Raw genomic sequence first — 23,767 nt, 5'->3', positions numbered from 1 at the left:
TTCTTTTTTATTAGTCTAGCTAGTGGTCTATTTTGTTGATCTTTTCAAAAAAACAGCTCCTGGATTTACTGATTTTTTGTGTCTCTATCTCCTTCAGTTCTGCTCTGATCTTAGTTATTTCTTGTCTTCTGCTTGCTTTTGAGTGTTTTGATCTTGCTCCTCTATCTCTTTCAATTTTGACAACAGGGTGTCAATTTTAGATCTTTCCTTGTTTCTCATGTGGGTATTTATTGCTATAAATTTCCCTCTAGACACTGCTTTAAATGTGTCCCATAGGATCTGGTACATTGTGTCTTCATTCTCATTGTTTCGAAGAACATTTTTATTTCTGCCTTCATTTAATTGTTTATCCATTAGTCATTCAGGAGCAAGTTGTTCAGTTTCCATGTGATTGTGCCGTTTTGAGTGCTTTTTTAAATCCTGAGTTCTAATTTGATTGTGCTGTGGTCTGAGAGAGTGTTAGTTATAATTTCCATTCTTTTGCATTTGCTGAGGTGTGATTTACTTCCAATTATGTGGTCAATTTTGGAGTAAGTGCAATGTGGTGCTGAGAAGAATGTGCATTCTGTGGATTTGGGGTGGAGTGTTCTGTAAATGTCTATTAGGTCTGATTGGTTCAGATCTGTGTTCAAGTCCTGGATATCCTTGTTAACTTTCTGTCTCATTGATCTGTCCAATATTGTCAGTGGAGTGTTAAAGTCTCCCATTATTATTGTGCGGGAGTCTAAGTCTTGTTGTAGGTCATTAAGAACTTGCTTTATGTATCTGGGTGCTCCTGCATTGGGTGCACATATGTTTAGGATAGTTAGCTCTCCTTGTTGCATTGATCCTTTTACCATTATGTAATGCCCTTCTTTGTCGCTTTTGATCTTTGTTGGTTTAAAGTCTGTTTTATCAGAGACTAGGATTGCAAACCCTGCTTTTTTTGCTCACCATTTGCTTGGTAAATCTTCTTCCATCCCTTTGAGTGTATGTGAGTCTTTGCATGTGAGATGGGTATCCTGAATACAGCACACTGATGGGTCCTGACTTTTTATCCAGTTTGCCAGTCTGTGTCTTTTGATTGGCATGTTTAGGCCATTTACATTCAACATTAATATTGTTACGTTTTAATTTGATCCTGTCATTTTGTTACTGGCTGGTTGTTTTGCCTGTTAGTTGATGTGGTTTCTTCATTACATCATTGTTCTTTACCATTTGGTACATTTTTGCAGTGGCTGGTACTGGTTGCTCCATTCTGTTTAGTACTTCCTTCAGAAGCTCTTGTAAGGCAGGTCTTGTAGTGACAAAATCTCTCAGCAATTGCTTGTCCAAATAAAGGATTTTATTTCTCCTTCACTTATGAAGCTTAGTTTGGCCGGATATGAAATTCTGGATTGTCAGTTCTTTTCTTTAAGGATGTTGAATATTGGCCTCCACTCCTTTCTAGCTTGAGGGTTTCTGCCGAGACATCGACTGTGAGTCTGATGGTCTTTCCTTTGTGGGTAACTCGACCTTTCTCTCTGGCTGCCCTTAGGATTTTTTCCTTCATTTCAACCCTGGTGAATCTAACAATCATGTGCCTTGGGGTTGCTTTTCTTGAGGAATATCTTTGTGGTGCTTTCTGTGTTTCCTGGATTTGAATGTTGGCCTGCCTTGTTAGGTTGGGAAAGTTCTCTTGGATAATATCTTGAAGAGTGTTTTCCAACTTGGATTGATCCTCCCTGTCACATTCAGGTATGCTGGTCAAGCATAGATTAGGTCTTTTCACACAATCCCATTGTTCTTGGAGACTCTGTTCATTTCTTTTCACTCTTTTTTCTATAATCTTGCCTTCTCATTTTATTTAATTGATTTGATCTTCTATCTCTGATATCCTTTCTTCTGCTTGATCGATTCAGCTGTTGAAACTTGTGTATGCCTGATGAAGTTCTCATGCTGTGTTTTTCAGCTCCATCAAGTCATTTATGTCCTTCTCTAAGCTGGTTATTCTAGTTAGCATTTCGTCTAACCTTTTTTCAAGTTCTTAGTTTCTTTGCATTGGGCTATAACATGGTCTTTTAACTCAGAGAAGTTTGTTATTACCCACCTTTTGAAGCCTACTTCTGTCAATTTGTCAAATTCATTCTCTGTCTTTTCTTGTTCCCTTGATGGTGAGGAGTTGTGAACCCTGGGAGAAGAAGAGGTGCTCTGGTCTTTGGTGGTTTCATACTTTTTGTGCTGGCTTTTTCCCATCTTCATGGATTTATCTCCCTTTGATCTTTGAAGCTGGTGATTTCAGGAGTCTCTGGATGTTTCTTCTGTTGAGGTTGGAGCTATATCTTTTTTGGCCTGTAGCAGGCGTTGCTGGGCTCTCTTGGATTCAGTCAGGTTGTTGGGTGGGCGGTCCTTTCCTGGAGTTTGTTTGCAGGTGAGATTGGCCCTGCCTTCCCCATGTCCTCTCTCCCAGAGCTCGATTTTCCCGGTTGGGGTCAAACTGATGTATTTGCTGCCAAGCTCTCTAGCGGGGGCTTCAGTTTGAGTTCTGTGGAGGTGGGGCCTGCCAGGCCTTATGGTCTATTTCCCTGCTTTCAACTCTGCTTCCCTCTGTGAGATGGTCCATCCCGCTGGCTTTGGTCCAAACTTCCGCCCAGGACCCTGCGACAACTTGCCACGCCCAGTGGGAGCCGCTGCTCAGATTTGCATCAACAACCCAGGGTGCCCCACAGTCTGGCAGGGCTCTCATGGACCGTGGGTTGTAGGAGGGATAAGGTAGGCACAGGATCTGAATTGGAGCACTGAGGGGGTGAAGTCCCCCGACCCTCCGAGCTGGCTGCACGTTTCAGGTGAGGCCGTGCCCCCCTACCCCCCGTCTTGATTTGCCCCCATTAGGTGGCTCTCGCCCTGTGGCTTCTTCCTTGGGCTATTTTCAGTGCCCTATCAGTCCCACTGAAACGAATCCAGCACCTCGTTTGGAATCGTGGAGTCCTCTAGCGCTCTGCGTCTCATTCACTGGGAACTGCATTCCAGTGTTACCTTCTCACGCCATCTTCGTGCCACCCGGCTTATGGTATTTACTACTAAATACCTATTATTTAGTGAATGTTGAAATTTATGAGCACTAACATATCAGGTTCTATATACTCCAATAGAAATAGGAAAACATGAAGTCAAAGTGGACCCTAGATACCCCACTCTGCTTGTGGGTATGTCCTGAAATGGACAGAGTATGAATGAATATGTACTACATTTCACCACCTTCGAGTTTAAATGGAAGAGAGAAAAAACATTCAAGTATCTAAAAACTTAGGTACCAAATCATGTTATACATCATTTTGGGGGAAGACATAGTTCTCTGGCAATAAACTGCTCACCCATGAAATGAAATAATCCTTCTAGGAAAGAATGATTCATTATTTAATAAACACTCTGTTTTCAACTTCACTGAGAAAAATAAATGGGAGGAAGTGCTCCAGGAATCTCAACAAGCAGCATCCTCTGCCTCCAGCCCACTGTGCCTGCTGCTGCCAGTGCAGGTGAGCGGAGTGAGGGGCCGCGCAGTAGGAGGACAGTGTTCTCTCCTGAGGGCCCACTGGAGGCCAGGGGCCCGTGCCAGGCCCTCTGCCATTTACTATCTTATAACCAAGCTACATGGAGGTTCCAAAGCTTCCATCTTTATACAAGAGGGCCCTGGGGTACAGTGTGTAACTGGCTCAGAGTCACCCAGCCCACAGACACAGATCACAAAGCCAACTGGTGTGCCTGACTCCAAAGGCCCTTTCATTTAAGATGCCATATAATCTGTACCGCCCAGAGGAGAGAGAGTTGGGTGAGGAAGATGGAGGAGCAAAGCCAGGTAGCAGAAGGGGCTCCCACCACCCTAACTGTAGAAGGCTGAAAAATATCCCAAAGAATCAGGTTCTAATCCCTAGAACCTGAAAATGTTACCTTATGTAGATTATATACACACACACATGCATTTTCATTTAATGATTGGGCACAGTGATGGCTCACACCTGTAATCCTGGCACTTTGGGAGGCCAAGGTGAGCAGACAAACTGAGGTACAGAGTTCAAGACCAGCCGGGCCAACATGGTAAAACCTTGTCTCTACTAAAAATACAAGACTTTTTAGTGGTGGCTCATGCCTGTTGTCCTAGCTACTCAGAAGTCTCAGGTGGGAGGACTGTCACCTGAACCCAGGAGGGTTGCAGTGAGCTGAGATTGCAACACTGCCCTCTAGCCTGGGCAACAGAGTGAGACTCCATCTTAAAAAAAATAAAGGGGTATGGGGTGTGAGGGGTCTTCACAGTTGTGATTAAGGATTTTGATGTGAGGGTATTACCCTGGATTATTTGACATGAGGATAATATACTGGATTACCTGAGTGAGCCCTAAATCCAATCATAAGTGTCCTTCTAAGAGAGAGATAGGGAGATTACATACTCAGAAGAAAGTGATGCGGCCACAGCCAAAGAATGCTGGCAGCCACCACAGGCTGGAAGAGGCATGGAACGGGTTCTTCCCTAGAGCCTCCAGAGCAAGTGCAGCTCTGCTCACACCTTCAGCCCAGGAAAACTGATGTGGAGTCCTGGTATGGTGGCTCAAGCCTAAAATCCCAGCACTTTGGGTGGCTCAAGCCTAAAATCCCAGCACTTTGGGAGGCCACCAAGGTGGGAGGCTCGCCTGAACCTAGGAGTTCAAGACCAGCTTGGGCAACACTGTAAAACCCCATCTCTACAAAAAAATTAAAACAAAAATTAGCCAAGCATGGTGGGACACATCTGTAGTCCCAGCTACTGAGGAGGCAGGATCCTTTGAGCCCAGGAGGTCAAGGCTGCAGTGAGCTGTGATTGTGCCACTGTACTCCAGCATAGCATGGGTGACAAAGCAAAACCCTGTCTCTTACAGAGAGAAAGCAACAAAAAACTGATAGTGAACTTCTGGCCTCCAGATTGTGAAAGAATAAATTTCTGTCATTTTAAGGCAGTAAATCTCTGGTAATGTGCAGCTACAGCAAACAAATACTCTGACCTGCTAAGCACAAGCTGGCAGTTGTTGCTATGTCCATTCCAGCTCTGCTGGGCCCCAAGTACCAAGAGATAAACACCTATGCTGCTATGGGACTCTTAACTCCTTTTCTTTTCTCTTCTTTTTTTTTTTTTTGAGATGGAGTCTTACTCTGTCACCCAGGCTGGAGTGTAGTAGTGCCATCTCGGCTCACTGCAGCCTCTGCCTCCCAGGTTCAAAGGATTCTCCTGTCTCAGCCTTCCAAGTAGTTGGGACTACAGGCATGGGCTACCACACGAGGCTAATTTTTTTATTTTTAGTAGAGACATGGTTTCACCATGTTGGCCAGGCTGGTCTTGAACTCCTGACCTCAGGTGATCTACCTGCCTCGGCCTCCCAAGTGCTGGGATTACAGGGGTGAGCCACTGCACCCGGCCTCAACTCCTTTTCTGAAGTTTCTTCTTCCTTCCCTTGTGTGGGCCTCTGCACAAGATAATTGGGGTGTCCACACTAACAGCTAAACGGAGTAGGAAACACTGACCTATTAATTTAGAATTCGTGGTTTCAGATACAGTTCAGCCACATTTTGTATAAAACTGAGCAAGTTGTGTACAAGTTCTAGGTCTGTTTCCTCATCTGTAAAAGGGACATTAATGCTATACCCTATAGTCTTGAAAAGACTAATGGAGATAATGTGCAGAGATCCTCAGTAAACCATAAAGCATTGTGTCAAAACATGCACCGAGTTCTGGTTATTCTCCCCTCATTCTCCCCTTGAGAAAATCAAAAGATTTTTATGTATCTAATATAAGTATAACATCATGTTGAATCACACACAAGGAAGTATAAGACATGGTGCTGGCCAACAAGGAATTCACAGTCTAACCAGGGAGACACACACATCTGTGACATTGGTGACAACCTGAGGTTGAAGAGATCTAGTACCATGAAGATCTGCATGACTGCAAAGATGAAAGACAGCACAGGGCGGTGTGCTGTGAAGAGTCACTTCCGTTTGTAGGAGTGGCGTATATTTTCCCACCCCTTGAAGTGAGGTGCAGTTACGCATCTTGCTTTGGCCAGTGAAATGTGAGCAAAAGCACTAAGCATCATTTCCAGCAGAAACGTTCCGAGTCAGCGCATCTTTTCCTTCTGCCACCATTGTTGCCACTACGCTAGTCTAGATAGTGACTGTATCATTGGCTTTAGACAGAGAATGAGGACAGTGACATGGAGCTGTGTCTTCAGTCAATCTACTATGGACATTTAGCAGAAAGAGTTGTTGTAAGCAACTGAGAGTTCTGGTTGTCATTACAGTCTAACCTAGCCTGTGCTGAAGGACACCCAATGGTGATAGAAAGGCTAACAGAACAGGTGGCACCTGCAGAGTCTAAAGACAGGGATGTCACATAACACTGGCATATGGCTTGACAGTCATGTTACAAAGTGCTTCATGGGACTCATGGACCCATGTCATTACCTGCCTGTTCCTCTTAGTACATCCCATGAGGGCAAGGACCATGATGTTCTCATTTATGGCTACATCCTTGGTGCCAAGCAGAGCGGCAGACATGGGCGTCTTAATACATGGGTGTCTAATAAATCCCCAGAAAGCTAGATGGGATCAACAGAGGAAGGAGGAGGGAGGAGCTTGACATTTCAAGTTAGGAATGAGGAAGACGTGGCCTTGGACATGAAGAAAGCCAACTTTGCAGATCACTGTAAGATACACAGGAAGAAATCTGGTTACATTATAATGATAAAGGTTTAAAAAAAAAAGGTGGGGCCGGGTGCAGTGGCTCATGCCTGTAATCCCAGCACTTTGGGAGGCTGAGAAGGGTAGATCACCAGAGTTTAGGAGTTGAAACCAGCCTGGCCAACATGGTGAATCCCCGTCTCTATCGCAAATACAAAATTAGCCGGGCATGGCATAGCGTGCCTGTAATCCCAGCTACTTGGGAAGCTGAGGCAGGAGAATTGCTTGAACCCAGGAGATGGAGGTTGCAGTGAGCCAAGACTGCAGTACTACACTATAGCCTGGGCGAACAGGGTGAGACTCCATCTCAAAAAACAAAACAAAACAAAACAAAACAAAACCAGCCATTTCTATCCTCCTGCCCTGGTTAGCATACTTCTACAGAATTTAAAATGTTCTAGTAGCCTCATTCTATGGTATAATCTGTTCTACCAGCATGGCCCTGGGGCCTAAGGGAATGATTAACAATGTTATGATTAGAAATGACCCAAGATTTGACAACTGAAGATATATATCATCTTCTCTCTCTTTTTTAAAAAGAAGCACTCTAATTTGTACAGTGTAGACAGACATATTTAAACCTTATCTTTTATTTTTAAAAAATTTTCCTCTTTATTTTCAACCCTTGACTTACTGAATTTAATGAATAGTATCAGGTTTTATCTTTCTTAATAAATAACTTCTCTTATAAGTTTCCATTACAACAATGAAGAAGATAAAGCAACTCTTAAGCTCAAAGCTGCACAGAGATGAATCAGAACGTTTCCTTTAGCAAGAATGGGCTGAGACAATCACTCTAGGCCATTGAATCTGTAAGGGAAACAGTAAGAAACTTCACAGCATCCATTAGCGATAATGTTTTTAGTAATTGCTGCTAATCTTTGCAATGAGATTCCTGGTGGTGGAGAAAACTGGTTTGGCAAGCAAGTACCTTTAGGGCTGAGGTGGTTTTGTGACACTATTATTCTCTGATTAATGGAGAAGGCCACAGTGTCCTGTGGATAGGTCAATAAATATTAATTGGCTGTAGAGATAAATTTTTAACTTTGTGTTCTTTTAGCTGCTTAGGGATTTTACAGAGAGGGAAAAAAACCTCAAAATACTCCTGTGTTAGAATGCATAGCATTTCCCAATTATTGAATAATAGAGAAGTCAGAGAAAAATCTGTATTTCAAACACTCTATTGATTAATGGGGCATTACAATTGAACTCTGTTTATTTATCAACATTTATATCCCATTTCCTTCCCAAAAGAATTAAGTGGCTTACAATAAAAGGCACACACTCTAACAGGTTCTAAATTTAGAAAAGTAAAATTTAAAGCCAAATACAAAAAAGAGGAAGTAATTCTATAAATTAACCAGGCTAAATATTAGTTGGAACTACATTCAACCATTTCTCATCCACAAAAACCGTAATGTCATATGATTCTGATTTAATTACTACAATTGAGGATTTAATTTAACTTGAAACTTCCTAGCAAAAAGGTAACATGATAAACTATACAATTTCCCTGTTAACCGAATTCTTACATGCAAATCCTTTGAGATAAAATCTTTTCTAGATACTGAAATCTAAAAGAGATCTGCATTTCAGTTTTTTATCCACAGGCAACTTAACAGCATAAAGGACGTTTTTAGTGATGATATTACCAAAGAAGTGTAGATTTCCTTCATAGGATCATCACTTACAACTGTACTAAACGCAATGGAAGTGCTGTTCATAAGAATACAACACTTTTCAGAGAAGGCACAGAAGGTGGGGGTAGGGGGGGCTAAGTAAATGAAAGCATGAAAATCCAGCTTTGCTATCCTGTGTCCTGATACAGTGTTACCATTCAGAATCTCTAGATCAGTGTTTTCTGACCTGGCAGGTCTGAGCAGTGCTGGCCCTCTGAAGGTTCACTGATAAGGAAGCCATTAACGTGTCTTCTGCTCGTCCAATGTTGACTGCAGGACAGCTCAGAGTCTTCAACAGCAGTGTGTTTTAGGGGCTTCCTCTGGGAGCAGGACATTGCATACAGTGTTTCCCAAAATTATGTGAGTGTGGAATCTCTTTTTCTCTAAACACCAGTTACTAAGCTGGTAGAGTGCTTGGCTCAAAAATTTTTTCAAAAATTTGACTAGGATCAGTGTTTTTCAAACTATGACCCATCAGTGGTCAGAAACACCATTTTAAAAGTTAAACAAGTAGAAAAGAGTAGCAAAGAAAAAAATCAAAGAGGGCACACAGTGCAAGTCAGAACTGTTGTGTGACATTTCTGTTAGTTAAATGTGTGAAGGCACAGTCGGGCGCAGCTGGGTAAGTGCTTGGTTCAGCTGTGCTGCCTGGGGTGGGAGCAGGCAGGGGTGAGACCTGACATGTCACATCGTGGGCTCTGGCTCTATCCTGAGCAGCAGGGAACATGTCATGTTTTTTTACCCATCAGAAAACTCACTTGGTTGCAGATTGTCGAGGACACAGAGACAGATGGGAGTTAAAGATCAGGGGTGGAGAAACAGGTATAAGAAGTAGTTTAAGAAAAATTAACCAACTGCCTTCTGTCACTACAAATTAGTTCACCTTGCATTTACTGAATTTTACATAAATGAAATCACATACTACCTTTTGTTCTGGTCTGGCTTCTTTCAATCCACAGTTATTTTGAGATTCAGTATGTTGTTACGTATATAGTTGTCCCTTGGTGTCTTCAGGGAATTGATTTCAGGACCACCGAGGATGCTCAAGCCTCTTGTATAAAATGGCACAGTATTTGCATATAACCCACGCACATCTTCCTGTATATTTTAAATAATCTCTAGATTACTTATAATACCTAATACAATGCAAATGCTATGTAAACAGCTGTTATACTCTACTGTTTTAAAAAACTTGTAGTATTTTTTATTGTTGTATTGTTTTTTCCACATATTTCCCATCTGCAGTTGGTTCAATGTGTCAGTGTAGAAAATCTGCAGATACAGAGGGTCGACTATATCAATAGCTGCTTCCTTTTTACTGCTGTGTGCACATCTGTTGTATGGATATAACACAGTTTGTTTATCTATTTACCTGCCGATGGATATGTAAATCATATGATATGATATCCTGTTTTTTGTTTTTTTGATTTTTTTGAGATGGCGTTTCACTCTTGTTGCCCAGCCTGGAGTGACTGGCGCCATCTCAGCTCACTGCAACCTCTGCCTCCCGGGTTCAAGTAATTCTCCTGCCTCAACCTCCCGAGTAGCTGGGATTACATGTGCCTGCCACCATGCCTAGGTAATTTTTTGTATTTTTAGTAAAGATGGGGTTTCACCATGTTGCTCAGGCTGGTCTAAAACTTCTGACCCCAGGCAATCTGCCTGCCTTGGCCCCCCAAGGTGCTAGAATCACAGGTGTGAGCCACTGCGCCTGGCCGACAGCCTGTTTTGAACTCTGGCCTAGGTATTAAGGATGCAGATTCCTTAGGGCTGACCACCACTGTGGGTGGGGAGGACCCACAGGAGCAGGGTCAGGGGCTCCCACACTGCTGACCTGTGTGGCTGACTAGATGGCAGAGCCACTAACCACAGTGGCTCAGCGTTAAGTCCAGTGGATGAACACACGCCGAAATGAGTGAATGCGTGGAGAACACGGGAGAACGAACAGCAAGAACAGCTTTGAGAATAGGGTCAGGAATGTGGATGTTACAAGATAATAATCTCTGTCTTGGCCACATAAAGCATAACAGATTTGTCTTGGCATCCCAGCAGGCAGCTGTTACCCAGCTGAGAGCAACGGTGGCCTCACCTAGGTTAGCCAAGTTTGGGCCATACCCACTATTTATAGCCTCATGGCATGTGGTTAGGAAAGAGGCTTCTCTCAAAAGACAACTGAATTCTTTGGAGCTCAGATGCTACTTATGGATTTAGGAATGACTTGTCCCCTCTCATCCTTGTTCCCATCCTCATTCTAGGTCTGTATAAAGGCAGGTCATGTGGGGGTGGGGTGCTGAGGGCCAGGGTCAGAGGGGATCAGACACATTCAATTTGAACTAAATCTCTATTTCATAGATTTGGTAATCAAAGAAGGGTGAACTCTTTGAAAAATGACATTAATGCCTTAATTGGTACTATATATAAAATTCCTACAGACATCCTGCTGTGCCCTGTTTAGTTCACCTGCTGGGAGAGACCTGGTTTTAGGACCACACAGACACGTTTGATTCTGCTGAGTTAAAGACTGAGACTCAGGGTTTTCTGTCGTTGTCTCCAACAAATTGATGCTCAGCACCTCTCTTTTCAGGAGGAGGCAAGGAAGGATTTAGGGATCAGAGACGCAGGAGTCACGATGTACCATTAACTACTGGCCAGGGCCAAAGTGACTCTTAACTCTATCATGACCTGCCACACGCTGGGCAGGGCCACTCAGGGTACAGGGCATGGGGCTCATGAGCCCTGCCTGAAAATGGCTCTCCAGTGAGGCAGGGTGCTCTGTGCAGAGAAAAACTAGCCCTTGGAAATGCAGCTGGAGCATTTTCCTAAAGGGGCAGACTTAGCAAGACAGGGTGGGTGACTGGGCATTAGAGAAGCAATCAGGCAATCAGGCCGGGGCAGTGGCTCGTGCTTGTAATCCCAGTGCTTTGGAAGGCCAAGGCAGGCAGATCACTTGAGGCCAGGAGTTCGAGACCAGCCTGGCCAACATGGCAAAACCTCGTCTCTACTAAAAATACAAAAATTTGCCAGTGTGGTGGCGCATGTCTGTCATCCCAGCTACTCAGGAGGCTAAGGCATGAGAATCGCTTGAACCTGGGAAGTGGAGATTGTAGTGAGCCAAGATCTTGCCACTGCAATCCAGCCTGGGCAACAGAGTGAAACTCCTTTTCAAACACCCCCCTCCCCCCAAAAAGAGATGCAATTAGAAGCTTCTCGAATACACTGCCTGCAGAGAGAAAGGTGCCTGTGTCTGCTTGGCTCTGTCCTCCCCATCACGTTTCCTGCCTGTTTGCCATGTCAGCATCCATCTTCATCCACAGTGTCCCTGCCATACACCCGTCCAGATCTTCTCATCCTCTGTGTCCCTGCCATCCCCCCACTACCTCATCTTCTTCCACCTCAGGACTTTCAAATGTTTCTTCCTCTCTGGCGTATTTCTGGTGTAAAATCTCTGACTGAATGAGAACGTTTTCTGGGTTTTATTTTTCTGACTCTCCCCTCCTCCATCGCACTCCTCTAGATAAGTGAATGGTGTCAGAGCCTGTCTGTCACCCTCTCTGTGTTCTTTTATTTATAGCCTCTATGATTCTTCCTGAGTTTAGAGAGGTTAATTCTTTCATTTTAAGTCAGCTCTCTGGCTCTCTTCTTTTTCTTTGGCCCCATGTCTGATTCGGTGTTTCCGTCCTCTGGCTGCCATGACCGCGCCTGCATGATTCTGCTCCCAAGACATTTTTACTCTTGGAAACTGAGTTCTTGCTTGAGGACTCTGGGTTCAACTTCCTAATTCTTGTCTTTGATTTTCTTTCTTGTCTCCTCTTTTCAAACAAGCACGTCCCTAGGCCACTCTTTGAGGAATAGCCTAGAACTGGACTCCCAGCTGACGTGGTAACAAAGAAACATGGGACACAGTGCCTGACCCAAAGTGTATGCTGCTCCAAGGGACTTCAGGGAACAGAACTCTACTGTCTTCTTATCTAAAGGGAGAAGCCAGTGAGCAGGAGGAGACCAGAACGTGGGTCCCAGAGGGAAACTGGTGCAGCCTCACGTGCACTCACGTACAACACCAGCAGGAAGCCTTGGCACCCAGGCGACCAAGACTTTTTCAGTCCACCCAAGGGCTCAAGGCTGGCTGAAAATCCACGAGTATAATTTTCATACATTCTCATTTTTCTCTATTAAAAAATAACTCCTTCAAACACAATCCACTCCAAGGCTTAAGTTTACAGCTCTGATACTTAAATACCAATTCTGACGTTAGAAAAATCCAAAGCCATTTTGGGGAACGCTAAACAACAATTTTAGCCTTTGAAGGACAGTATCGAATGGCACCAGAGAACTCTGTGAAGAGTCACCAACTTGTTAGTCACTATGAACCAGAGATAATTTCTAGTATTAAAAGTGAAAGTCAGTAATACTAAGGTCTCATGTCAAATTTCTCCTTCTTTTCAGTACTACGTTATGGTTGATCCAGGACAGTCTTTTTTCTTTCTTTTTTTGAGATGAAATCTCAACTCTGTCACCCAGGCTGGAGTACAATGGCACAATCTCAGCTCACTGCCACGTCTGCCTCCTGGGTTCAAGTGATTCTCCAGCCTCAGCCTCTACAGCTAGGATTACAGGCATGTGCTACCACGCCCTTTTGTATTTTTAGGAGAGACAGGGTTTTGCTATGTTGGCCAGGCTGGTCTCGAACTCCTGACCTCAGGTGATCTGACTGCCTCCACTTCCCAAAGTGCTAGAATCACAGGCGTGAGCCACCATGCCCAGCTGACCCAGAACAATATTTCAAGGAACTATTACTATGTTAATAAAAAGAGTGCCACTGGGAACAATGGCACTTATGACCCTGCATGAAAGCACCTCCATATTTCCGCTACCTCAATGATGATCTCCACTGAGGATGGGCAGAGTGGGACACAGAGTGCCCCTAACATCAGTGCAAGAGAAGAATCACAATTACACTGCAAATGGTGAGATTCCTACTCCAGGATTCCTTCTCTTGACCTCCTCTAGCTCTGAAAAACTTGACATAGGCCGGGCATAGTGTCTCAGGCCTGTAATCCCAGCACTTTGGGAGGCTAAGGGCAGATCACGAGGTCAGGAGATTGAGACCATCCTGGCTAACATGGTGAAACCCTGTCTCTACTAAAAATGCAAAAAATTAGCTAGGCATGATGGCACGTGCCTGTAATCCCAGCTACTCTAGAGGCTGAGGCAGGAGAATCACTTGAACCTAGGAGGCGGAGCCTACAGTGAGCCCAGATCACACCACTGCACTCCAGCCTGACAGAGTGAGACTCCATCTCAAAAAAAAAAAAAAAAAATGTTAAACACCAAAAACCCCCCAAAAACTTGACATAATTATACACAGTGAGACTCCTTGAGTTCAAGCTTCCAAGCTGATGTTCTCAAAGTCTTCTTCCCCAGTGACGAACTGTGTCGCTTTACGTTCAAAGTCACTGGACTCCCCAGGAAACCAAAAATCTCAGGAGGATGACATTTGAGTAAAAGTGGTGACTGCACATTCCTTTGCAACAATACGAGGATTCTGGCAATTCTTCAAGCACTTTAACCATGTATTAAACATCTGTATAAGTTCCGGGTTATAATGGTTATGGCTTTCTCTGTTCTCAAAGACACTCATCCACATTTATGGGTTGTTAGGCTATTTCTCTACTCAAATGACTTCTTTTCCTGGAATGCACCAAGTATTCGAAGAAGATCACGGAACTCTGAGGATGGACACAGAGAATCAAACATGACTGATCTCCCTCCCACTGTATCCAGAAGGCCTATCCTTTGTCTGGCCCAGGACTCAGGGGAAGTGCGAGATGGAAGCTGTTCAGGGGTCACCGTCAGACTCTTCTGCTCTCTCTTGACACAATAGCCTCAAGTCCCCACACTTAAGTGGCTGCTGCTGAAACATGCTCACAAGAAATCCTGAACTATGCAATGAACTGGGGTTACCAAAATGGATGACGTATTTCTCAGGAGAAACTGTCATCTTTGTCAGTACCACCATGAACGATCTGTCTGAAAATGCCCTCCCACTTTCCTCTAAGGGAAACTATTCTTGGACAATCACTTACAATGTCTTTCCTTAAAGGTTATTCTGCGCTGAAAGTATCACAAGCATCCCATCATGATTAATGGAAGGCAGGGAAGCCACTTTTAAATAGATAAAATAGAACAACAGTGTAAGTCAGCAAAACAGTCAAGTAAATCCTGATGCCTCTGCTTATCATCGAGCTGCATTTAAAAGAAATTAACTCTAGAGGTCAAGACAATACTGTAGTGTAGGGAGAGAATTATCGCTTCTCCCCGAAGACTTTTCTCCCTGAGGCAAACAGCACATAGATAGATTAAACTTTCATCAGCAGATCTTGGAATTCCATCAATCTTTCATTACTGTCTGGCTCAAAGAATCCCCTACTGGATGTCATCAGGAAACTGCTGCTCCCACACTGAGACCCTACCTCATCACTCCTAGGAAAAGAAACAATGACCAAGAAAAACAGAGAACTTTCAGATTCGCTCAAAAACAAGAGACCCATTATTCCTTTCTTTTCTTTTCTTACTTTTTTGATAGAGTCTTGCTCTGTGCTCTATCCAATCTTGGCTCACTGCAACCTCTGCCTCCCAGGTTCAGGTGATTCTCCTCCCTCAGCCTCCTAAGTAGCGGGGATTCCAGGTGTGTAGTATTATACCTGGCTCATTTTTGTATTTTTTAGTAGAGATGGGTTTCACCATGTTGGCCAGGCTGGTTTCAAACTCCTGGCCTCAAGTGATCTTCCTGCCTCTGCCTCCCAAAGTACTAGGATTACAGGTGCGAGCCACTGTGCCCAGCCAAGACCAATTATTTCTAACTCATTGTCACTTAAAACACTGCCCTTTATCATGGACAATTTCTTTCTTTTTTTGTGTGTGACGGAGTTTCGCTCTTGTTACCCAGGCTGGAGTGCAATGGCGCGATCTCGGCTCACCGCAACCTCCGCCTCCTGGGTTCAGGCAATTCTCCTGCCTCAGCCTCCTGAGTAGCTGGGATTACAGGCACGTGCCACCATGCCCAGCTAATTTTTTGTATTTTTAGTAGAGACGGGGTTTCACCACTTTGACCAGGATGGTCTCGATCTCTTGACCTCGTGATCCACCTGCCTCGGCCTCCCAAAGTGCTGGGATTACAGGCTTGAGCCACCGCGCCGGGCTATCATGGACAATTTCTACCAATTTAGAAAGGAAGTGTCCTTGGCACAGGGGCTGCGGTGTCACCTGCCGTGTGGTGTAGTTAAACAGAAAGAGCCACACTGGCTTGCTCAGAAAAGCTTTCTGACTGCCCTCCATATGGTGGACAGACCCTCTGCACTGTGTGAGTGGCTGTCTCCTTTAGTCAGTGCTAATTCAATCTTAAAGGTCAATCAGGAAGGGGACCGGCAGGACCAGGCAGGAGACAGAAACCATGCTAGTCATTTGAATGGGGATTAGCACATGAAGAATTTTAACTAGTAACTACAATGGCAAAAGGGGATCCTGAGAAAGCTACCATGGAGGTTCCATCTGCAAGAGTGCGGGCTCTGACCTGCAGGGTTAAGGGAACAGAGGAGAGAGGTGGCCATCATTAAAACACAGACGCTACACAGAGGAGCCTCTTGGAGCAAAACCTCTGACTGCAGAGGAAGAGGCATGGTTGGCTGCTGGTGGTGCCCCTAGGCTTGAAGGAGGGACCCCAGGGCCAAGACCCACACCGAAAAAGAGGGCTTGCCCACTGGTTGTGTTGGAACCTCTGAAAAAGGCATGTGATGAAGCCAGTTCTGCATTTCTGTGAAGTTGGAAAAACTGCAAACTGGATTAGGAACCGATGCAACTGGGATAAAGATGTGTTTCTAGGATGGTGCTCAGAGAAACAGGAAGCAAAGGAAGGAGCAAGTTCTTTCCTCCTCCTCCACCTGGCTATTCTCCTTCAAGAGCTACACAGTCGTCAGAGTCTAACAGGGAGCAGACGAGAGAAGCAGGGGCGTGGTTTGCAGAGTCTCAGCCCCAGCATCACAAAGCTGAGCAAGGAAGTGTGGGATTGGAGCAGAGGGACAGCTGCTTAATGACACTAGTACAGGAAGTAACAGGCCGTGGGGGTGAGAAACTTGAGGTGATTGGTTTTCACATTTCGTCGGAACATTGGCTGTTAAACCTCTTTTTTGGTGGTTATGTTTTAACTTGGCGAATGTCTGTGCAACTAGACTCTAGTTCCCAGGGTCCTGGCTGCAAGCTGAGTGTGGCCAGTGGGGTGTGAGCGGAACGTGAGTGTACATGAGGTACCCGTTTCAGGTGTCTTCAATTTGGAGACAAGTCACTTAGCCTGGCCAGGATGGCAATTGAGGGATAGCAGAGCAACAACCTGGAAGGAGCCCGAGCCCCTGACGCAGAGCTGTTCTGCCAGGCAGAGGTGCCAACTGCAGCTATGGTATAAGAACTAACCTCTGGCACTGAAGCCAGTGGACTGCAGAGTACTTGTGGCAGCAGCCTGGCCTATACCCATCATAATACACACAAGGCTGAGGTGGGAGGATCACCTGAGCCCAAGGAGTTCAAGGCTGCAGTGAGCTATGATCACATCACTGCACTCCAGCCTGAGTAACAGAGCAAGACCTTATCCTTTTTTTTTTTTTTTTCCCAGAAAAAAAAGACCAGGTGCAGTGGTCACACCTGTAAGCCCAGGCACTTTGGGAGGCCAAGAAGGGTGGAGCACCTGAGGTCAGGAGTTCAAGACCAGCCTGACCAACATGGTGAAACCCTATCTCTACTAAAAAGACAAAAATTAGCCGGGCATGGTGGCGTGTGCCTATAATCCAAGCTACTTGGGAGGCTGAGGCAGGAGAATCGCTTGAACCTGGGAGGTAGACTTCCCAGGTTGGTCTACAAGAGTGAAACTCCATCTGAAAAAAGGAAAAATAAACTCACTTAGGCTTAGCTCTAAGGAATAGTAGCAGGGCTGGGCAGTGCTTTCAGATACCCCAAATGCTGCTAGTAGACGACAGAGCTAGGAAAGGAAAGAGACTGCCAAAAAAAAATTGACTCTGTACACAATGACTTTCTATATACAGCAACTTCAAAGATTGCCTCATTCCATTCTGAATATGTTATTACTCAAATGTTCTTTCTGTGAAGAGCTGGGCTGTGCTGAGTTCCCATACCTGGGTCCTCCATTCTCTTTCTTAAACAATGCTTTGAAAATGTGAAAACCATTCTCAGCTCATGGACCATATCAAAACAGGCCTCAGAAACATGGTTTATCCACCTCTGCTTTCTATTCATTCATGTGGTCTTACCTCCTCACTTAAGAAGCCAGGCTGTAAGGACAGGGACCATGCCATAGACTTCTGTGTCCTGCTGCTCTCTAGCATAGTATTTAGGATGCATCTGACCCAGCTCTCCTCTCCTGCAACCCCGGGACATTTAGACCATGCACCATCTCTTGTCAAGATTAAAAGAGTAGCTTCTCATTTGGGCTGGCAAAAATACCTGGGGTGTGTTTTTTGCTCTGCCACAAACTACATGGGTTACCTAAGGTAATCACACTCTTCTGTCTACAGTTTCCTAACCTCTAAAATAAAAAGACTGAAAGACACTGACTACTAAACCACCTTTTAAATCTAAAAACCTATGAGTCAAAGTTTTGCATATTCTAAATAATTAGTCCCAGTGTTCCTCAGGATCCCTGAACTCCTCCCAAAAATTAAGCAGTGTTTTCAAAAGAAGTCAAAACAAAGCAGTAAAACAACACTGGCATGAAAACAAGAACATAAAGTAGATGTGGTGAAAGCCTTTTCTAAAACAACCTAGCCAGGCACAGGAGCTCACGCCTGCTATCCCAGCACTTTGGGAGGCTGAAGTGGAAGGACTGCTTGAAGCCAGGAGTTCCAGACCAGCCTTGACAACAAAGTGAGACCCCCGTATCTACAAAACAAAACAATAATTATAATAATAAACACCTGTAGACCCAGCTACTCAGGAGGCTGAGGCAGGAGGATCGCTTGAGCCCAGGAATTTGGGAGCTGCAGTGAGCGATGATCACGCCACTGCACTCCAGCCTGGGCAACAGAGCAAGACCTTGTCTCTAAAAATAAAAATAAATAAAACAACTTGAGCCAGGGTCTTGGTGGATAAAAGCAGCTGAGAATATCTTAGAACATGAAAAAAAAAATTGGTATAATAGAGACCATATTCTTTAGACAAAAGTTCCTGAGGTCAGAATCAGACAAAAGAATCAATTCCAAGATAACCTTATTTGGAAATCTGTAAATAATCTATGACATAGAAAGATTTTATTAAAAGCTATTCATCAAAACCAGAAAAGAGAGGTATTAAATAGCTTCTAGGAGGAGAAGTTTGGGTATACAATCTGTGAGCATAAGCATCACAAGGTCCGCACAACCTGAGTAAGAAAGCACTGTTTATAAAGCAATTGCACACATCACGGCTGTTGAAGGTTCTGTGAGGAAACATTTTAAATGGTTCATTTTTAGGGCATGATGAATCTAAGTTCTGGCAGCCAGCCTGCGAATGTAATAAACCACATGGCTCATGCACCTAGAAAGTTACAAGAAGTGAACAGAATGTAAAGGAGGGGTCAGCCCATTAAAGGGAAGAAAGTTTCGTTATTGGGAAATCAAAACTTAACAGGGGAAGGGGATGGGGTATAACCTTATAAGGGGGATAATGAAGCTTAGGCCATGTCCAGGAAGACTGCAATCCCATATATTCAGCCAATGAGGAACTGGGGGAGGGGCTGGTGCCAGGAGATGAATTACCTGCTGTGACTGTCCTGGGTGTGCTTGCCCACTAGACACTTGATTTTGCAAGACTGTTATTAAAAAGTCTCACTTTGCTGTTCTTCATGCCTCTAAGTCCATTCTTTGAGTTTAGATGGAAGACCTGCTATTCGTTATGAAGGAATTTTATCTTCATCACAGCAGGCCCAATGGGGTCTCCACTTATAATAGTTATTTATTAAGAGTAATTCCGATTTTTTCTTAATAATAAAAAACAGCAGTTTAGTGTCACCACTAATTTAAATGAATGAGTTTACTAACAAGAGCAGTATTTCCTGAAGTGTATTCCATATGATTGTGTTTCCGCCGAGGAAGGGGTTCCAGCCAAGCCTGGGAAACGCTGTCTTGCAGAGTCCTCGTGCATCTCAGAATAGGAAAACCTCTGAGAGGGCCCAGTGTACTTTGGTTTAACTCAGTTTACCAAGTGACTGTAGAATCTTTTTGTTTTTCTCAAGGGAAAACAAATAACATCTTACCTGATTAATCCTCATGGTGTACTGATAGAGAAGCTACTTGTAAAAATCCCATTTATGGGGGCTGAAGCCCTCAGTCAATATCCATTTTCCTTTCTTGTGGGAAATGGATGAAATTGGCAGACTGTATGGCTTATTGGCGAGTACATAGGATCTCTGTGCCCCCACCCATAAGATGAGCCTGTCTCAATCACAAGGCAAAAGGGGAGTCCCTGTTCCAAGTTCCCTGTATTCAGAAATTATGTCTGGGCTGGGTGTGGTGGCTCACGCCTGTAATCCCAGCACTTTGGGAAGCTGAGGCACGTAGATCACCTGAGGTCAGGAGTTCGAGACCAGCCTGGCCAACACGGTGAAACCCTGCCTCTAATGAAAATACAAAAAATTCGCTGGTGTGGTGGCAGGTGCCTATAGTCTCAGCTACTCAGGAGGCTGAGGCAGGAGAATCACTTGAATCCAGGAGGCAGAGTTGCAGTGAACTGAGATCGCACTACTGTACTCCAGCCTGGGCAACAAGAGCAAAACTCCATTTCAAAAAGAAAAAAAAAAGAAATGATGTTTTTGGTACTTCTGCAAAAGAATAAGGAGGAAGGCACTCGCTGGGGTCTGAGTGAATAAGAGGAACACTGAGGCCAGAAGTTAGCACAGGTCCCTGAAAATGGGTGGGGACATCCCTCCCAACCCAACCTTGGGACAGTAGCCTGGCAGACCCACAGAGACAAGACAAGAGGGGGCATTCCGGTCACTGGCCTCAGTTGCCAAGGGCAGAAATGCCAGCTCTAAGGCCCAGAGCGCACACACCTGCATATGCCCTCCTTTGCACCTCGGGCGGGTGGAAGCAAAGCAGGCCAACCTGGTGCTCCTGGGGCTGCACTGGATTAGAAAGACAAAGCTCAAGAAACCCCTTGCTCCAGCCTCCATCTCTAGGGACCGTGACATTTATTTCCCTGATCAAAAGGAACACAAGTCTGCTATGGCCAAGAAAAAGGAAGCAGCCCCCACTTTGCCAGGCAGTAAAGCAAATGGGCCCAAGAAACACCGTAATAATGACAGACATGGCTCTCAAGAAGACAAGCAACGACCAAAACCCCACAGAAGACCAGGGTCTGATGTGACTCAACTCCTCGTGCTATTTATAAGAGATCTCTCCAACTCAACCCTGGGGCTTAGCGGGGGTGCCATAGCTGATCACCTCCTCATGGAAAGTAAACCCATTCCCTATGGAATTTCTTCAAAGCAAATCAAAGCTACTTGAGAAAGCCTTAAGAAAATGTGAAATCCAAAATACTTTGATAATTTCTGAAATGTCGTGGCTCAGGGAGCACTCTGGGTTTGCAGCAAGATTTTGCGCCCTTCATGTCTGGTATAATACATACTTCTCTTATTCATTTTAACCACATCAAGAAACCCCCTAAGAGATTTCACTTTCTCAGCAAGGAAAGTTAAAAAAGAGAATGCGAAATGGGCTCGTTTTTCACAAGCAAAATGAAACACTTTTATGTTTTATTCATGCAAAGTGAAAACCTCTTTCCTTTGCAGCATTACAAATTGAATTTGCTCTTGTAAATTGCTGTTAAGGAAAAAAAAAGGAATCAAAAGCAAAGGAAAGTGAAAAAAGCAGTACAAAGGCCCCTTCTTCCGGGGAATAGAAACTCAGGGGACCAATGGGGAGAAACAGAGCCTTTCACTGGCAAACACACTTTTAAAATTTACTGCTTCCATGCCCATCCAGCTGAAGGCACCCACGACCCCACGATCCTGCTGAAGTCCTGCTAGCCTGTGTGGAACCCTGAGCGTATTTTAAATTACATTCACCTGCTAACACTGGGTGAGAATAAGAAGTGATCTAAAAACCTGAGTAATACAGCCCATGTTTCAAAAACATCACCAAGGCAATGGAACCTAATTCACACTGATTTCATCAGGGTGTGGGAGTGCAAAGCTCTTGCTTTATAGGACAACTGAACTCATCAGGGTCTGGAACAGCCTCTCATTCTCTAGATCACATGATCAAACGTACTTCAAGTCTTCCTGAGGTCTGACTCCTCTCCGACCCACACTGTCTTTAAAAGGAAGCCATGTCATTGGCTGCATCTGCTAGCGAATGTTTAAAAATCAAGGGCTAACATTCACGAAGGATCTGCCACATCCCCGTCACTGAACTGATTACAGCAGACACACACATGCACATATACATATGTGTTGTGGTCCTTACTATGATCCTCACTTCACGGATGAGAGAACTGAGGCTCAGAGAACTTGAACAATTTTGTCAACTGGAGTTTGAATCATTTGTTTCCTTCCAGACATGTAGCATTTGGCCTCATTTTAAAAGAGTTATCGTGACCTGAAAACATCGTCAATACAATCCACTGACAATCTGACCTTAAGAAAAAGCTCATCTACTTGTACACGTATGTAATGAGCTCCACACTCTAGTTCCTGCCTTAAAAACAAACTTGGAGGAAAGGAACCTGGAAAAGCTCAAGCATCTTACACCCACAGCCTTCCACCAAAGCGAAATGTTTTTAACGATGACCAAATATTACCAGAGAGCTTCCCTGTGAAATTAACCAGTTCATGTCAATGCATCTCTCCAGTGCTACAGCTCTGGCAAGCGAGTGAGTGACAGGTGTGTGCACATAATCCATCCACCCATTCTCCCAAAGCACCTGGCCCAGCTGTCATCATTCATCACTCTGTTACAAAAGCTCAAAGATGCGACTGTGCTCCCAGGCAGGTTTATCCAATCGGCAGTGAGAAGATGTTTCAGCTCTCTCTTTTGCAGACCATTTCTCATGTCTGGTTCCAGCACAAATGCTCATTCTTTCACTGATGAATACTTGCCATAATCCTTCCATGCTGATTTAGGACTTGGAACTGAATCAAATGTACTAATGCCAGCGTTGGTTGACAATGGCTGTGATAAGCCAAGGTAGACTGCAGCCCCATTAGAGAGGACCACGTGACGCAATAAAAAAGCAGAATGACCAGAAATGGAACCATAAGCTCAGGAAAGCCACCTCTCTGTTGTCTGGGATTTTTATCCTCTTTTACAATGCTCTTGTCCATCTTCAACAAAACAATAATGAGCTATCATCCTTCAGCTCATCCCTAAATGCCAGGAGATGCTCTCATACCTTGGGAATTGCCAAAGATTGACCATAATTTAAGAATTAACCGCATTTAAGTGACCAATCACTTAACAATGGTCTCTGAGCATAAAGCCTGTGATAACTGCTTATTAGTTAAAATACACACTTGAAAATTACAACTCCTTGTTTCCAATCATCCTGGAGGACAGAAAATTCATAACACATCAAAGATGTGTTTCTTACAAATAACACGTTTTCAGTAGCATTTCAGAAAAATATACATCAAATGGAATTTTCATATGACCAGACATTTCGAGTGTTAAAAAAATTAAGCCAATCCCAAACCCTGGAAATTCCTGATAATCATGATTTAATGACCTGAGACTCATGATGAAAGGCTGTACCACATCCCCCTTCAAGCAAGCCCCTGACGAGGAAAACAGCAGTGGGAGGGTCTCCCAAATGGCCAAGACTCAACTGAATGAAATGGAATTAATTTTAAAAAGACTGCAGAGAGGAGGGGGGAAAGGGGTTCAGATGGACTGGGTTGGAAACCTGGTTGAATGAGGAGGGTCAGGAGGAGGCACGTGCAGAACTAGAAAGCAGGATCAGGATCAGAGTTGACAAGAGATTTGAGATACAGAAACCAGGAAGGGAAGCAGCTTGAAGGCTTTAAAAGGCAGGGAAGTAGAGACACACTTTCATTCTTTACATTTCCATACAGAGGCTACATGAGTTTCGTATTCGGTGAAATGCCGTGAGACCATGCTTTGGTGTTCAGCTAGAAAAGGGACACAGGTGAGGTGACCCGGACTGCCCCACCCAGGCACTCACCGGCCGTTGTCGCGGCCCACGCCCCACACGCGGATACTGACGATGGGCTGCGAGTGCAGCACGCTGCGGTCCATGGGGTCCACCAGGCTGAGCATGTCGTTCTCCAGGATCAGGTACATATCTTTCCCCTGGGACACAATGAGAACACA

The 23,767-nt window shown here is 44.5% G+C and overlaps 1 protein-coding gene across 43 annotated transcripts in view; it reads right to left on the bottom strand.

The window, feature by feature from the left end:
* The window catches only part of APBB2 (amyloid beta precursor protein binding family B member 2), a 476,200-nt gene that overhangs the window by 65,878 nt on the left and 386,555 nt on the right, over nt 1-23,767 (bottom strand). For all 43 annotated transcript variants that reach the window (XM_078367318.1, XM_078367300.1, XM_078367293.1 and 40 more), the window contains one exon: nt 23,619-23,746. In XM_078367318.1, coding sequence (XP_078223444.1) covers nt 23,619-23,746 — 128 coding nt within the window. The remainder of the gene's footprint in view (nt 1-23,618; nt 23,747-23,767) is intronic.

The sequence above is a fragment of the Callithrix jacchus genome, chromosome 3 (assembly GCF_049354715.1).
Source record: "Callithrix jacchus isolate 240 chromosome 3, calJac240_pri, whole genome shotgun sequence".
Taxonomy (NCBI): Eukaryota; Metazoa; Chordata; class Mammalia; order Primates; family Cebidae; genus Callithrix; species Callithrix jacchus.
Note: the sequence above shows the minus strand (reverse complement) of the source record. Positions and strands in the feature narration are given on the sequence as shown.